Source organism: Rhinolophus sinicus, linkage group LG15 (genome assembly GCF_036562045.2).
Source record: "Rhinolophus sinicus isolate RSC01 linkage group LG15, ASM3656204v1, whole genome shotgun sequence".
NCBI classification, from domain to species: Eukaryota; Metazoa; Chordata; class Mammalia; order Chiroptera; family Rhinolophidae; genus Rhinolophus; species Rhinolophus sinicus.
The window spans coordinates 43,788,501-43,805,157 of NC_133764.1; the positions used below are offsets into that span (position 1 = coordinate 43,788,501).

A 16,657-nucleotide genomic window follows, 5' to 3' on the forward strand; every position below is an offset into this window, starting at 1 on the left:
GTGTTCTGAATAGATGGCTACGCCTACTGTTGTACTCGTGGTACAGAGTTATGCCCTTAGCTGGGCTTGGTGTCCGGAGCACGGCATATGCTGGCCACAGGCACTGCGGCCTGCCTGCATCTGTCTGTATGTGTCATGTCCATCTCCCTCCCTTCCCCGCAGGAAAGCAGCCACGCTGAATTCTCATTGGATCTCCTCTTTACTGTGGATGTCACTGTCACCATCACAGCCACAGGGAGAAGCACACAACTTTAACCCCCTGTGTGCTAAGGGGGAGAGGGGGCATTCAGGGCTATAAAACTAGCTATGTACACAGCGTTCTAGGGGGAAAGGCAGCCCCGGCACAGTGTGTCCGGGCACAGGGCAAGTTGGGGTCTGGAGCTCAGGCAGGTGGTGTAGGTGTGAGGCTGGCAGGTGGGGCTGTGCATGTTAGGACATGCGGGAAAGGGCTTGGGAGGCAGCCAAAACATTGCTGGGGCCACCTGCGGGGTTTCAAGCAACCTGGCTGGGCACTGACCTCAGTCCTCCCAGGTTCCTCCGCTTTAGGGGTGAGCTCCAGGAAAAAACTCCCCTTTTCCCAACCTTGACCTGAAGCTCAGAGTGGTGGGAGAGGCTGCAGGACCAGGTCCCCAATCAGGGGTCCAAGGGTACAACCCCTTTCCCTACCCACCACCCAGATCTGGGGGGCACCCAGTCCCTTTCTAACACTGACATGGGACCAGGGCTGGGGGCCTGGGTGGGCTAAGGGACTAAGGCAAGCAGGGATGTCACTTGGAAGGCCAAGCTGTACAGGGCAGTGAGGGGGACCCAGGACCCCTGGCCGAAAAGCGGCAGCTCTGGTCTCAAAGAGGACTGCCATGGAATCGTACCTCTGGGACACTCCAACAGGGTGGAGACATCCCCCAATACTCAGAGATCGCCCCCAGAGATTGGACAGGGGACAGACCACCTAACGGTCTCCAAGGAAACAGAGATGGGCACTTAGGGGCCACCGCAAACTGGTTACTGCAGTGATTTCCAGAGACAGAAGCTGGTCATCAGGGAGAGCCTCCCCCGCCTGGGGTAGATGGGGAGGGTCACCATGGTGGCCGGTCCCAGGGACAGCAGTCCATCCTCCCTGGTGCAGATGAGTGTGGTGGCCCCTAGCTGACACGGTACGTGGACGTGTTCTTGGGCTCCGTGCTGGGCACACACCAGTCGCCGGCCTCCTGGATGGTCTGGTAGTGGCGCCAGGCTGACTTGTTGTAGACGGGCAGGCGCTCCACCGAGTCCGTGGACAGGGCCTGCAGAGTATCGGGCTCAGCCTCTCCCACTGCCCTGCGCCTTGCCCACTCCTCAGCGACCACCCTGGCTCCAAGGTCGCCACTGACTGTGGCCCACGTCAGCCCAGCCAGGTGCCAGATAGTGGCTGAGACAATCACCCCAGCCCAGGAAGCCCCTCAAAAGGGTCTGTCCCTCTGTGTCTTGCTCCTGCCTACTCAAGGAGCCTGCGCATTCAAAGGGTCAGGGAGGGAGAGCCAGGAGGTTGGGCCCTGTGACCTTGAACAAGGTCACCAACTCTGGGCCTCCATCTTCCCCCGAGATGAATGACAAATTCTCTATGGTACCCCCTTCCTTCTGCGTCTAACAGGTCAAGGGTCCCCAGAACAGGAGTCTCAGTCACGGACTTCCTCAAGTTGCCTGCCAAGTAGGGAGCATCTGGGGGTTAGGGAACTGGAGCTTTGCTCTGATTCTCAGTCTGGAATTGGGAAAGGATTGCAGGGATGAAAAAGAAACCTAACAGCAGGCCGATCCTGCCTGACCTGTCAGCAAACCCCCGGCAGGACTTTGCAGGCAGGGGCCCTCACCTTGAGATAGATGACAGCATCGGTCCCAAAGCCTTCCATGGAGAAGAGCTGTAGGTCCCCCTGGAAGTACTTGGCATAGAGGCGGGAAATGGGAAGCCCGTACCCGAAGCCAGCCTGTAAGTGGGCAGGAAGGGAGAGTGATGAGAAGGCTGGTGTTGCAGTGACCAATGTGCTACGTGAGGAGGCTGAGCTGGGGCCATGCGGGGGATTCCCAGAACGGGGGTGGGTGGGGACACAAGAAAGGGAAGGCTCTGAGGCACGATGGGGGCTGTGGGATGAGGGCGATCAGTCTGGGAGAGGGAGGGAAGCTGAGGAGGAAAGGCAAGGTGGGGGCAGGACAAGTTAGCAGGGCTGGGAGAGGAGCTAGGCCTTGGTAGCCAGGGGGTCTGGGCAGCTCCGGGGGCTCCTCGGAGTCTCCATTTCCCAAACCCAGGACTGCCTACTCCCTGGGAAAGGACAGGGAAGTGATGAGTTGAACCATGCCGAGAGAGGCAGTAACTTTGTGGGGATCCAGAGGGGAGAGGGAGAACTGAGGAAAGGTGACAGGGAGGTGCTGGCCGGAGAGAGACTAGAGGAGCAGGGAGGCCCAGCCTCAGGAGAGGTGACTGACATCACACACAGCCATACAAGGATGGAGAGACCACGGGAGATAAGGGCGCAAGAGATAGGGACGAGTGACAATTGGATAAGGAAAGAGCACAGGCGTCCTTTAGGAGGCCGGAGGGGGGCTGGAATGAAGCCATCTCACCAGCGGGGTGCCCCCGGTGCCAGGCTGTGGGGTAGGTGCTGTGGAGTACATGTAGCTGAACAGTCGCTCAATCTTCCTCAAGGGGACACCCCCGCCTCGGTCACTCATCTGGGGAAAATGGGACATGTCAGGGGCTCTGCAGACCTGTTTTCCACCCCCCACACCCCTTGACATCCTTGACCTGGTCTTCTTCACCTCCAGGGTCCTGGGAGAAGGGAAGCCCCCACCCCCTGCTCTCTGGCTCCCAAAGTCTAAGGCCACATACTTTGATGGACAGATCTTCCTCGCCCAAGGCCACCATGACCTTGATAGGGGGGAGAGTGAGGCTGGATTCATGGCTCTCCACAGTTGCTCGCATGGCATTCTGTGGAGGGAAGGAGGGAAGAGAGGAGTGAGAGAGGCCTAGCCCTAACTGGCCCTCACGCCCCACAAAGGACCATCCCCCAGCCTCCTCACCTTGAAGAGTTCAAAAAGCATGTGGTAGAGGTGAGAGGGGACATAAACCATGTGAATTGGCTGTGTGGAGTTGGACGCTGCTGGGGAAGCCAAAACCAATGATCAGGACATTGTCAGGACGTAGCCATTCGGCATTCATTCACGCAGCATCTAACACTCAGCACTCAGCCACCATCCACTGTCCATCCATCTGCTCATCCCTTCACCCAGCATTCACTCATTCCATCCATTCAGTGTCCATCCAACCATCTACCTATCCATATAGTAGTCATCGATTATACAATGTCCGTCTGTCTGTCTGGCCTTCCATGCTTCCATCCAGTACCCACCCACTCATTAGTCATGTCCATTCAACATCTATTAATTCCTCTGTCCAGTCTTCATTCCAACATCCAATTGTCCTTCAATCTATGCATCTGTTCAAACATATAGCCTTACCATCTGTTCATTCAGAGTACAGATCCATCCTTCCATTAATCTACCATTTATCTATCCATCATTCATCCATTCAAATACCGTATTTTGCCGTGTATAATGCATTCCTGTGTATAGTGCACACCCAGGTCTTTGGCCTAAACTTTCAGGGAAAAATCTTTCCTTTTAATTTTTTAATTCAAATTTTTATTTGTGTACATTTAGGTACTTGTTTTTTGTATTATAAAGGAATTTTAACATTTATTTTTTAACATATTATGGTACAAGAAATTTTATGTAACAAATAATGACAAAACACAAGAACAGAGCTACAAGGTACAAGACATTTATGTACCGGTAACAAATATACGACATTTACGCATCATAGAAGGCCAAGAACTCTTCGTCATTGCAAGTTTGTCGTAAGTTCAACAACACCAATTATCGTATTCCAGGGTGTTATTTTGCATACGGATATTGTTATTGATTTCTAGAGTTACACTTTTAACTCATAAGCATAAATAAAAGAATTAAAAACATTTATATAGATACAGAATTAGTACTACCCAGGTATAATGCGCACCCTTATTTTTCCCTCAGAAATTTGGGCAAAAACTACGCATCATACACAGCAAAATACAGTACCATCTATCCTATATCCAGCCTGCTACATTCACCTGGATACCAGAATCCCCTGCAAAGCTTTTTCATCCAGTGGGGAGAGGGGTACTGCCCAGGTGATTCTGACAGCACACTGCATCCCAAGAGTCACTCTGGCCTGGAGAGTCTCTTGGCGTTAGGGGCTAAGTGTTTTCGCCTGGGACCTGGCACAGAGCTTTGTAGGCAGGGGCTCAATACGTGTGCAATGGATCAATGCATGAAGGAACCTCAGGCTCCGTGCTGAGCAGCGGGGACATAAAGATGAATAAAATACAGCCCTACCCTCTTGGAAATTCAAGTCTAGACAGAGAAACCTACAACTGACTGTCGCGTTAGGTGTTGTACCCAGAGCTGTGTGCCAAGCCCTGGGTTTGACCCTGGGGATACTGAAGTAAAGTAGCCTGTCTCTGCCCTTTGGTCTCTGTCCCCAAGTAATTCGAACAGTGCAATACAGAGGTATACCTGGGGCAGGTGGGTGCCTGTCTTGTCTGGGAGGTCTGGGAAGGCTTTTTGGAGGAGCTGCACTTGAATTGGGCCTTAATGGAATATTGGGATGTGGACAGCGTGACTTCCAGGTACAAGGCATGGAACCTCAGGTTCATGGAACACAGGCAGGGCATGGCTGAGGAGCAGGTGGGGGCTGGGGAGAGTAGAATAACTTCCAGTTCCCTCATCCTCCTCTTTCCTGTACCCTCTGGCTCATCAGCAAGCCCTGACATCTCTATCTCCAAGATATTTATCAAATCCACCCCCTTCGTTTCATCTCTGATGCCTTCTCCTCCCCTTGCCTGGCTTCCTGCAGTGACCTCCTAGCTGGTCTTCCTGTGTCCTCTCCTGCCTTTCTCTAACCTCTAAATATCATTAGAATGTAAGTCATTAGATCCTGTCACCACCGGAGCTTCAAACCCTCCAATGACTCCTGCTGCACTCCAAATCCCAGCTCCTGTCCATGGCCCATGGGCCTTGCGTGCCCCCCTGCCTCGCTCCAGCCCATCAGCCCTGCACTCTCCCAGCCCCGCCACACTGCTCCTTCTGGTCCTTGACCATCCTATCCCAAGTAGGACCCCTGTCACCGTCCTCTTGGATCCGTTCTGCCCTTCTTTCAGGGATACCCCCTCCCTCAACGTTTTACCTGGCACATGGCTGTCCAGCTGGAGACTAAATTCTCAGCCTTCCTTGCAGCTGGGCTAGCCAGGTGACTTAGGGAAGAGATGTGCTCAGTCAACTCCTGGGCCCTGCCTTCCACATCCTCTTTCCCCTTCTCCAGGCTGCAGAGAGGGAACCTCTCTCGTGACTAAGCCACTATTATTTGGATTCTGGGAAGGCAGCCAGACGGATACCCCATCTCATCCTCTGCTCTTCTCCATCATGTCATGTGACCCCATTGTATTTCCTTCCCGTCACTTCTCACGATCTGAAAGGATCTTGTTTATGATTTGCTCACTGGTCGAAGGCCCCATTCTCAACGCCCCTAGCACCAAGAATGTAAGCTCCATGAGGACAGGGACATTTCCTGCTGTATCTACTGCTCAATAAATATTTATCAAATAGAGAAATGAATAATAATCATAATACAATAAAAGCTCTGCTTCTCCCTTATCCAGATTATAGCTCATTTCCTAACTCCCCAACTCACCTTGCTCTCCCATGTCCCCAGCCTTGGGACACACACACACACACACACACACACACACACACACACACACACGCGGCCTGTTCACTCACCACTGATTTCCTGGATCTCCAGGTCGGGTGAGGCCATGTAATACTTGTCACACAGGAGCTTGGCCATGTCATAGGCATCTGAGAGAACAGAGGCGCCATTCAGGGAATGAGGTGGCCCAGCCAGCAGGCAGTCCTCTTGGCACTGACACTGGGCATGACCAACACTAAACCCATGGGGTCGTGGCCCCCATGCACCGGGGAATGGCTCCCCCTCGGGCCAGGTAAGCTTGGAGGGGTCACCAGGTGCAGTGAGGACGGCTTACCTTTCACCACCTCGGAGACACTGCAGTTCGGGTCAATGCTGCCAATATGTTTGGGGTGGGCCGGGTTGGTGCTGCCGTCAAAGATCAGGGCTGTGGGTAGCAAGGAGGGTGCTGCTGGCAGGGCCGCAGAGCCTGCCCTGCTCTCCCCTCTCCCCAGAGCTCCCCACTCTGCACCTCTCATTGCTAATGCCTCTGACCCCGCTACCCTCTTCTCTAACCTCAACCCCTCCAATGAGTTACGAATACTACACTGAACACTTGTGAAAGAGGGGACACCATTTTGCATTCGGTTAGGAGGTAACGTGATGAATTTCCCGCTGCCATCGCGAGCGCGCCCGGCTCACTGTGCTGGTTGATGAGCATGCGGATGGAGATGCGGCTGAGGTAGAAGCGGTCCAGGAAGTACTGGATGTTCTGGTTGGACACGGGGTCGTCGCCATAGGCGTCCTTGTACTCGAGCACGCCCTGCGCCATGGTGGGCACCACATCATTGTGGCGGTTCCGAATGGTGACCAGGGCCTCAGTGAACCTGCGAGGGAGGGCTGATGTTGGCCCCCGCCCGGGCCCTGGAGACACTCTCTGACCTTCCCCTGCTCTGACCTCCTCTCCACGGTGTCCTCACCCACTCAGCGCTTCCGGACCCTACAATGGGCACATAGCACGCTCCCCGCCCCTCCCAAAGCCCGCCCGGACTCTCCCACTGCCCGCCTGACAGGCCTAGGCGCTCCCCAGGGGCAGGGCCTGGATCCCCCAACAGACTCAGGGTGCAGTGAGCACAGGGGCTGTCTCCCATTCAGACTGGGTATCCCTGAGGGCAGGGGTCATCTCTTCCACGCCGCTGGCACTTCTGCCCCTGGGTCTGTGACCGGAGCTGCCGCTCACCTATACCTGCCCTCCTGCCCCCAACCAGGGCCCTCACTCACTGGCTCAGGGTACGTTGGTCTTCGGGGTCCTTGTCCAGGAACACCATGATGTCTAGGAGACTCTGGACATACCTGTGCACCGGGGGAAGGGGGCGACCTTGCCTCAGCTCCGGCCTGGGTCCCCTTCCCCCCGACTCAGCTCCTGGGGGCCGACGCCTGTGGGCACCACACAGAGCTTGCCGGCTGACAAGCTGCATCATGAATTCTCACTCCGTGTTATCTGCATGTGAGTCTCTCTGACAATGCAGTGAGTTATGCAAGCAAACCTCTAATGTGTTGGTCCCCCTTAAAGCACCTTTGCTTTGGAATCCTGAAACAGGAGTCTTAGAAGGGCCTTGGAGACCATCCCATCCACAGCGTCTCAAGGATTAGGAGAGTACTATAGGGCCCAGATGGGGCCGGGGAGACCTGACCAAGTGCTGGCAGTGAGAGGAAGCTGGGGCAAGTCACTCAACCTCCCTGAGCCCCATCATGCAAACAGATCTTACTATCTGTCCCGCAGGCTGCTGCATGCCATGGGCACAGCTGACAGGTGGCCAGCCCAGGGCTCCCATAAATGGGGGGGCTCAGTGAGGAGGATGACAGCCTCATACCCCCGACTCTGGCCTGGGCAGGTCTGAGCTGGGCACCAAGAGCTGTGCAATCTGCCTAGGGAACTGGATTCCATGGTGGGTGGGAAGGACCTGGGGGTGGGGTGGGCAGACCCAGCTCTGACAAGCCCAAGAGCTCACTCTGCCCCAAAAGGCCCCGCAGGAAGGGCCAGCATCCTGCTGCCCCTCCATCTGCAGGCCTAGTCAGGAGGCCAGTTTCCCCAGGACCTAAGAAACAGTTAGGTAACCAAAGGGAGCACTAGGAAACCCTGAACTCAAGGACAGCAGGGGGCTACCTTCTGCAAGGGAGTCAGGCCTACCTGTGGCAGCAGGTGGTACCAACTTGGAGCCACTGTCCCCTGCCCCCGAGGCAGAACACCCACTGTTTCCCTGTCTATATGCTCAGCTCACAGCTTTTTCTCCTGAGGAAGGCCAGAGAGCTGAGCCTCTCTGGCAGAAACACTTCCAGCCAGCAGGAAGGAGGGGCTGCAGAGAGCCCTGAGCGGGGAGGGCCCTGGGACCTAACAGTCTCTCTAGAAAAGGCCCTTCCTTCTCTTGCTTCAGACAGGAGAGAAGAGGTTAAGAGAGCTAGCTCTGGAGCTGGCTCTGCCAGGTCCCAGTCCCAGCTTTTCCATCTTGAGCTGTGTGGCCCTGGGTAAATCATGGAATCTCTCTGGGCCTGAGTTTCCACAACAGGAAAGGGGTGGGTTTTGTACCTACTGCTATCACTGCTTTTTGGTGAGGATTAAATGTGATAATTGGCACAAGCCTAGCACATAGTGAGCACTCTAAATGTCTGCTCTTGTCATGATGGTTCAAACACTGTCAACCGCTGAGTGCACCCTGAGTCCCCGGCAACACGTGACGTTCTCCTCCTGGTTGTGCTGGGCATAGGCTCTGAATCACACCGTGTTCCATCGTGCTCTGGTCAGCCACCAATGGCAGGAGTGAGGCTGTGCCCTGCCTGCCTCCCCACCCAGGGCCCAGCAGAGCACCCCCAGGAGGCAGTATAGTCACTGATGGTGGGGGGGGAAGCCCAGAGAACAAAAGAAATCAGCTTCCGCCCAGCACCTCCTCACCATCCCAGCAGCCCCAGCACGCAATCGGAGTGGCACTCCTAAGGCCTCCCCTGCTCTTCCTGGAGAACGACAGCCGACACTTACAGTGGCCGTTAGTGCCCACCTGTGCTCCGCGTCTACACGGGCTCTCTCATCTCCCTGCCTTTCTGAGCATGCAGTACAGTGAGTCCTCCCTTGTCACTGTCATAGGTTCTGTGACTGTAAGCAAAATGACTATAGCGAAACCAATTTTACCATAGACTAACTGGTGTAACCATGAGTTTATGTTCTCACAGCATCTCATCAGCATTATAATGAAATGATACTGAATGAAACAAGGGTTTTGAGGACCTGCAGTATTTCCCCCATTTCACAGACAAGGAAAGCAGCTCAGAGAGGGCAGGGGCCATGCCCCAGGTCTGTCTGATGCCAAGTCCACACCACATGGCCAACTGCTCACCATCTACACTGGTCCTAACAGTGATGCTGCTGATGCCAATGGTGATGGCAGCCAGCATTTACTGGGCACCGACCTTGTGCCAGGGCTCTGCCCTGTGCTTACCTGCTTGCCCACTTTAACCTCCACCATTGCCCTGTGAGGTGGGTGCTCCTGCTGGCCCCATTTTACAGATGAGGAAGTTAGCCTGCCGGGCGGTGATTCTCTCTCGTGGTGGGGGTGACGAGTCAGAGTCCTCGTGCCCAAGGGTAGGTGGTGCTCTGCCCACTAGCACTGCCCCTCCATGGCTGCCTAATGAACCCTACAGGGCAGAAACAGGGCCTGGTCGCATGGCCAATGAATCCAGCAAAGGGCAGCAGGATGAACTGGCTATGGGCACTCGGCTCACATCTGTCGGCACAGGTATGTGCAGAACGGCCAGCCTCAGGACTCAGTCTCCTGGACTGTGAAGCAGGGTGTAGAATTCTGGCCTGCCTCCCTCACAGGGGAGTGGTCCTGCCTACTCTTGGAAGGGAGAACAGAGGATGAGAAGGATTTTCCCAGGGGTCCCCAGCCTTGCCCTGAAGCCCCTCAGGGATCTGACACACCAGATCTCACCCTTGCGCCAGATCTTGATCCTAAAGGGAGAGACACTGGGGCTGGAGCCATGCTGGCCTCTGGGCTGCACATAGCTGAGGGCTGGAGAAAGAACTGGGCTTTGACACAGGGGGCCTGAAAGCACTGGTGCAAGGACAGATGCATCCCTTCCAGGTTTACGCGCCCTCAGCAGGCAGAGCAGGCGGGGGCCCGACATAACGCCGAGGCAAGGCTGGGCCTACCAACCTCAGCAGCAAACAAGGCCACCCAAAACCCCCTTGGTTAGATCTGGAGCTTCGTCCCCCTCCGAGGTAATGTGGAAGTCCCATACCCTGCCTTCTGGGGCTTTCTAGCCAGTCCAGTGCCCAGGATTTGGGAGACAGGAGGGTGGAATTCAGGAGGAGGAGGAGGGAGTGCGCGCGCGTGTGTGTGTGGAGGGGGGCGGTGAGAGAGAGTGTGTAGGAATAATGTTGGAATGACTATGCAGTGGCGGGCAGGTGCAGAGCGGCTTGTGTGGGAGCAGGAGGGAGCGCTGAGCGAGTGGGGGAGTGTGTATAAGTCTGTGTGCCTGTGTCTGTGCACCATGCACTAGTGTCACAACTGTTGGGGACAAGGAGTGTGAAGAAGGTGGTCACTGGGTGAGGAGGGGAGAGCTAACAGACGTGTTATATCTGGAAGCCCCTCTGCAGAGGGTTGGTGGGTGTGGGCCCTGAGCCAGGCAGACCTGGGTCCCGTTGCTGGCTGTGCCCTGAAGAGGGCACTGAGCCGCTCAGGTCTCCGTCTATAAAATAGGGTTCACAGCGGTTGGCATTCAGAGGAGATGATGCAGCTCACTGTTTCTACTCAGATTATATAAGCAACGGCTGAGGGAGGCAATGGGAGGATTTGGCTAAAGCCTCAGCTCCGTGCCTGGCAAAGCAGGCCCGGGTGGTGGTGGTGGTGATGCTTTTCAAAAACAAGGACTGGTTCCTGTGGGGTGGGGTTGGGGGGCCTTCTAGGGGGGGTTTGGAGTTCACACACCTTGCTGATAGGCAAGGGAGGCTCCTGAGGTGCTCCATATGGCCTCTCTACAACCCATGCAAAGACTCTTAGTGACAAGAGTGACTCACTCATTGGATTCCACTCTACAACTCTCCCTTAACTCCCCATTTTCTGGAAGCACATCAACACCGACTCCACACCCTCCCTCAAGGAGGTGACTTCTCCTGGGAGGAGTCAAGGTTACCCCATCCGTGCTCCAGCTACACTAGCCATCAGACAAAATTCTGTAACGCGAATCCCACTTTCCCACTGACTTGCAACGTGAAATCTCTCACTCCTGGTCACTGGCCCAGAACGTAGCACTTTGCCTTTCCCTTCAAGAATGTAGCCTCTAGGCCATACAGTCTGGGCTGGAATCCCAGCTCTACTACTCACTACCTGAGTAACGTCAGACAAGGTTCTTCACTCCTCTCTGAACCTCATTCTCATCTATAAAATGGGGACCATAACCAGGCCGACTTCCTAAGGTTGTTGTGAAGGTGAAACAGCTAATACGTGGATACACTGAGAACAGTTCCTGATGTACAGCACGCGTTCCACGTTTGCTTTTGTTATCGTCATCCATGTTATTACTATAGTGTCTAAGGGGACCTCTGTCATAACCACATCACCTTTGGCCTGGAGCTGCCATGGCCCAGCAGCTCAGGACATCCTGTGTTTACAGAGTTCCCACATTTTCACAGCTAGCAGAGACATTTAACCCTGAGACATAGCATGGATCCCCACTTTACAGACGAGGAAGCCGAGGCTCAGGGGACACGTGATTTGCCAAAGATTAGCAAAGCCCAGCTTCAAAATCGAGCTGATGCCCCAGCCAGGGCTTCCCACCACCTTCCAGTCACTTCCCAGACAGGGTCCCACCGCATCAAGTCTGTCCAGTTGAAATAATTTCTTAAGTTTATTGAGAACCAGGAATTCTCCATTTGCTCACTGTGATTCCTGCCTAGCACCTCTCCCCAGCAAAGGAGAAACTCCATTGCCACATATTAACTATTACCACCACCACTACTATAGCATTTGTGCAGGACTCTTCCATTTTCCAAAGGGGAGATTTTGTTCCTGACTCATCAGACTCAGAAGCTAGTGGCCCTCTTGCCAGGGTCCCTGGTAGGTTGTCCCCCTCCTCTCATGCAAACTCTGCCCACCTCAACTGCCTCCGTCACCCAAGCTGGCAGGGGGTTCTCCTGGAGAAGGAGGTCTGCACCCTCTCAAGAAAGCCACCTCACCCCTGTGAGGAAGTCCTTCCTTCCCTCAGAGCTCAATCTCTCTTGGGGCAGCTGATGCCCATTTTGGAAACAATCTCAGCAGGCTGTCTCTTCAGTGTGTCAGACACTCCAGCAACCCCTTCGCCTGCTCTCCTCTAAGTGGAATCATCCACTGGGAAGCGTTCTCTCTTGTCTAACTTCCCTCCCTCCTGCTGTTGGTTGACATTACTCAGAAGAAAGCAGTAAGGAAGGCTAAGCTCTGACATGTGTAACTGATTTTCAGGAAGGGGCTGTGAGAGGACTCAAGGGTGTCACGGGCAGTTCAGCAGCTCCCTGCCCCCCTTCCCTGTAATTCCCTGGCTCTCCTGAGAACACAGTGTCCAGGGAGGGGCCTGAGAAGCCATGTACTGGAGTCCGGGACCAGCTGGGGACGGAGCCAAGTCAATCAGCCAGACAGAGCCAGAGGAGGAGGAGGGAGAACAGAAGGCAGCTTCTGTCTCTGCCCCACAACTTCCACACTGCCCCATGGCAGGAAGTGCTGGTGAGCTCAGCATTTGGTCTTGGACCTCTGAGGAACAGGGTCAGCGAGGAGTGACCTGGTTGGGTTACATGAAAACCACCTCTGTCCTCCCATCCCACCTTCACAGCTTTCACTAATAGCACTATATCCACAAAGTAAGTTCTCGGATGCCCTAGCCAGGTGCTTTCCTGCCTCCCCTCCTTTGCAGGAGCAGTTGCTTTCGCCTGAAATGCCTTTCCCTTCTTTCAAAGTCTAGGCTCACCTCGGCCTCCTGAAAGGCCCAGTGACACCTCCTCTGAGTCCATTTCAACTTCCACACAACTTTCTGATTCAAGTAACATTCGCTGTACACTGACTGTGTGCCTGGCCTTGTACAAAACACTTTCCTTCCCATATCTCATTTCATTTGCATAAGTCACGCATATGCAGGCCCATGCATAGAAAAAATGCTGGGAGGGCATCAACAAAACCTTATCAGGACTTAGCAGTGTTTGGTTATGTGGAGGGCAGTAGCTGGCATTCTCTTCTACCTACTTTTCTGTCTTTTCCAAATGTCAAAGTGAACACATTACACTTCCGCAACGAGGACAACAGACCCCAATCCCTGTTATTTTTAAATAATATTTTGATTAATTTAAATAAAACTAACTCTTCAGCAGCTCACTGCTCCTACCACTATCTACACAGCGCTTAGTTCGCCGTCTTTTATCCGTCCCCCACACTCCCCACCCCTACCCGAGACTGAGGGATCCTGGCTCAAAGTCTCTGGTGCTCCTGAATCCAAAAGGAAACCACAGCCAGACCACACCCACCAAAGCCAGAACTAACAAAAGATTTCCACACAGGTGCCACTGAGGACCCACCATGATTGTCCACTTACACACCCAGTTAGAGTAAACTTTTTTATTCCACATGTAACTGGCTATAGGCTAATGTCATCTAGTTACTTAACCCTGGACAGAGTTGTTAAGTGAGCATGACTGGATTTTCCTCTGCTACTTCTGCTCTGTGCAATAAAATTTTGGTCTTTGCCCTCCGGAGCTCTTTGGGGGTAGGTCCTATGTCTATTTGAGTGTTTTCTGACATCCAGTTTAACTTGTAGCTCAGATTACATGAAAATTTGCTTCTTCCTGTTTCTGTATCTACAAAGTTGCCCCAGGTAAATATTATCCCTCAGGTGCTACGTTTTCAGGACCAGGGCTGGGAATGAATGCTGACATTAGCCTGATGTGGGGTTTTGGCTGGGAAAATGATTTCCTCGGTGGATCAGGGGTTTCCAGAGAAAGGAGGGTGTTAAGTATAGAGCTATTCCACAGACACAGAGGCTAAGAGCTTCGTCTTAGTCTCTGCTCTGGCCTAACATTCTGCTTGTCGTTGGGCCACTCCCCAGCCTCCCGGAGTCCCTGTGCCTCCCCTCTGTCCCCACCTCCCTCAAGGCTTCTGGGAGTGTGGAGACTCCATCTCTGAGCCCAGAGCATCTGGCGATGGAGTGGGAGGTGCGGGGGGTCTCACCAGCTCTGTACCAGCTGCACTGAGGGTGTGCCCAGCACCCGGTCAGGAAGCAGGTTGATCTCTTTCATGATGTTGGCCAGGCGCACAGGCAGCTCCTGCCTGAGGAAGGTGAACGAGGTTTTCTCACAGGCATTGCTGGACCCTGGTGGGACAGAGTGCTCAGGTGAGCCCGCAGAGCCATCGACCATCGGAGCCGGAGGACAGCTCAGGGGTCAGCTTGATTAAATCCTTCATTTCCTGAGGGTTCAGCGACGTGCCGGGGTCACAGAGCAGGCAGCTCTCTTCATACCCTGAGGTGCTCCAGCCTCTCCACCACCCTGCCTAACCCTGTGGGCGTTGCATCCTCTCCTCACCTCCAGCTGAACCCTGCTCTCCTTCAACCACAGCGGGGAGGGCCACTTCCAAGCCCTGCTGGAGCTGCCTCTGGCCTAAGTTACCTCACTTCTTCTCTTTCTTTCCCTCCTAGCAGACACTCCCTTTGGGAAGTTGATCCAGATGGACAGAGCAGCCTAGGAAAACCATCCCTTCCCAGGGCTGGGCCCTGGCTGAAGGAAGCTAAGCCTGGACCACCACACCTGCAGGCTCCCAGCCCATATTCACCAAGGCTGGTCTTGATGACAAATGTAGAGCTGCACCTGCATTAATACCCACCCACCTGTGAGGCAGACAGAGCCAAAGCATGGTAACCCAAATACTTTGGTCCTTGGCCTTGCTCCAAGATGCAGAGGGGGCAGAGGATTGAATGAGGCCACAGCTAGAGTCAGGAGACCTAGGTTCTAGTCCAAGTTCTGCTTCTGACTCTGTCATCCAGGAGATGTCGCCATCCTTCTGAAAGTCTCAGTTTCCCCCACTGCACTGTAAGTGGACCAGACTTTACTGTGAGCCCCTCCCAGCTGTGATATTTCTGTATTTGGGGTTCAGACAGCTGCTGGGGGCTGGAAGTGGGCACAGGAGGCTTTCCTACATGGGGGCAGCTCAAATAGGGCAGGGGGCAGGCAGCCAAGTCCAGGAGAACAGGTGCTCTGCATCCTGGCTGCCCCCTCCCTGTGCACTCCCATCAGTGACGCAGCTGTAACCAGATCCAGGCACTATCTCCTCAACTCTTAGGAGCCCTGGGCACCCTCTCCTAAGCCCCAGCTGGCACCATGGAAATACCAAGTGGACAGACAGGGCCCACATGATGTTTGTTTCAGTCACCACATTGGCACAGCCTTGTTCCTGCTCCAGAGCCACTCCAAAAACACTGGTGGTGGGTGATCCTGGCCTAGGAATCCAGGGGCAGCCAAGGCTGGGTACAAACAGCCTGATTCCATCAGGCTGCCCTGGACCCCTGCTCAATTGCTAGCAGGCAGCCAGGCTGGAGGGGATTTGATCTTCAAGTGTCCTTGCCCACTGGGACAGCTTGGGGCCAGCTCCTTCACTGGGTGTAGGTATCCTGGTCAGGGCCTCTCTCCTGTGGGCATCTGAAAGAGCTCCTTCCCCAACTGATCCCTTAGTGCCCAGCTGTACCTCCCAACACTGCCTTGTTACTTTCACCAGCAACACACACACCATCATTTCCTCTCTGTCTCCCACTCTTAAGAGTCACCTAACCCTTTATAGCAGGAAGACTCTCCAAGACCCTTCACAAAGCCCAGGAAGACATCTTGGACGCTTGCTTCTCAGTGCCCCAGCCCCCACGCTTCTCATTAATAGTCCAGTCAAGAGTCTCCTCGACCGGCCGGAGCACCCATAACCCTTTCAGGCCCGGCGGTCTCTGGCTCCCTGTTAACCCTTTCCTGCCAGTACCCCTCCAAGCAACCCTTCCCTGTCACTCAGGGCCTTTCTTCTCCGCGTTCATCCTTCCTGGCCGGGACCCCTGCACTCGCCCCACCTAGGCCCCCGCGGGTCCCCGTGGCCACCTGCCCTTGCCCTCTCCATACCGAAGTCTAGAAACTGCTTCATGGACAGCGGGGACGGGGAGAACTTGCTGAAGTGCTCGATGTACTTGGGCGCCCCTGCCAGGGACGCATTCTTCAGCAGCGCGCGGACCCAGCGCATGGCGGCGGTACCGTGGCTCGGGTTCGGACTCCGGTTCCGGCGCGGGTAGTTCGCGAGCTCGGCTCCGCCCAGCCAGGCCCAGTGTCGCGGTTCCGCCGCCTCCTCCCCTCCCTAGCCCTGGCCGTCCTCCAAGCCCCGGCCAATCGGCTGGAGGCGGCGCCCCGACGTGGCCAATAGCCGCTGACAAACAACTCCGGGACAACCAATAGCCTCCAGCTCCGGCACGTGGCTTTCCCCGCCCCCCCGCCCTCCCCTTTAACCCCCGTTCTCTTGGGGCGGCGTGTTGTTTTCGCCCAGCGGCGCGGAGAGCTCCCTCTTCCTGCCCCCGACTCGGCTCACTCCGTCCGGTTCCTCTTCGGGCCCAATCCGGGTTAATCCGTCCTTCCCAAAGGCCCGTTAATCCTCCTCCTTTTCCACTTCTTCCTTTCCCCGCTCCCTTCCCGAAACTGTCACTTGCCTTCCCTGAAATTGTCCAAGTAGCTCTCAACGAATTCCTGTCTTCCCAGAGGGGCCTGTGCCACTTGTCCTGATCCCTACCTGCTCTCCCACAGGGGGTTCCCAGTCCGGATGACAGTGACTGAATATTTGCAAACTTCGGGATCAGGATGTAAACCCGCATAAT

At 54.9% G+C, this 16,657-nt stretch overlaps 1 protein-coding gene across 2 annotated transcripts; it reads right to left on the reverse strand.

The window, feature by feature from the left end:
- Nucleotides 1–180: 180 nt before the first annotated feature.
- Nucleotides 181–16,172, reverse strand: PDK2 (pyruvate dehydrogenase kinase 2). Of its 2 annotated transcripts, none has more exons than XM_019740621.2 (11): nt 15,918–16,172; nt 13,996–14,137; nt 7,037–7,108; nt 6,458–6,642; nt 6,114–6,203; nt 5,851–5,928; nt 3,052–3,128; nt 2,861–2,959; nt 2,596–2,703; nt 1,848–1,961; nt 181–1,283 (listed from the first exon to the last, which is right to left on the reverse strand). In XM_019740621.2, exons 1-11 carry the CDS (start codon nt 16,033–16,035, stop codon nt 1,143–1,145), a joined length of 1,224 nt encoding a protein of 407 aa, XP_019596180.1. In that variant the 5' UTR covers nt 16,036–16,172; the 3' UTR covers nt 181–1,142. The 2 variants fall into 2 exon arrangements, with proteins under 2 accessions (XP_019596180.1, XP_019596179.1); XM_019740620.2 differs by having other exon boundaries at nt 3,052–3,131.
- Nucleotides 16,173–16,657: the final 485 nt, after the last annotated feature.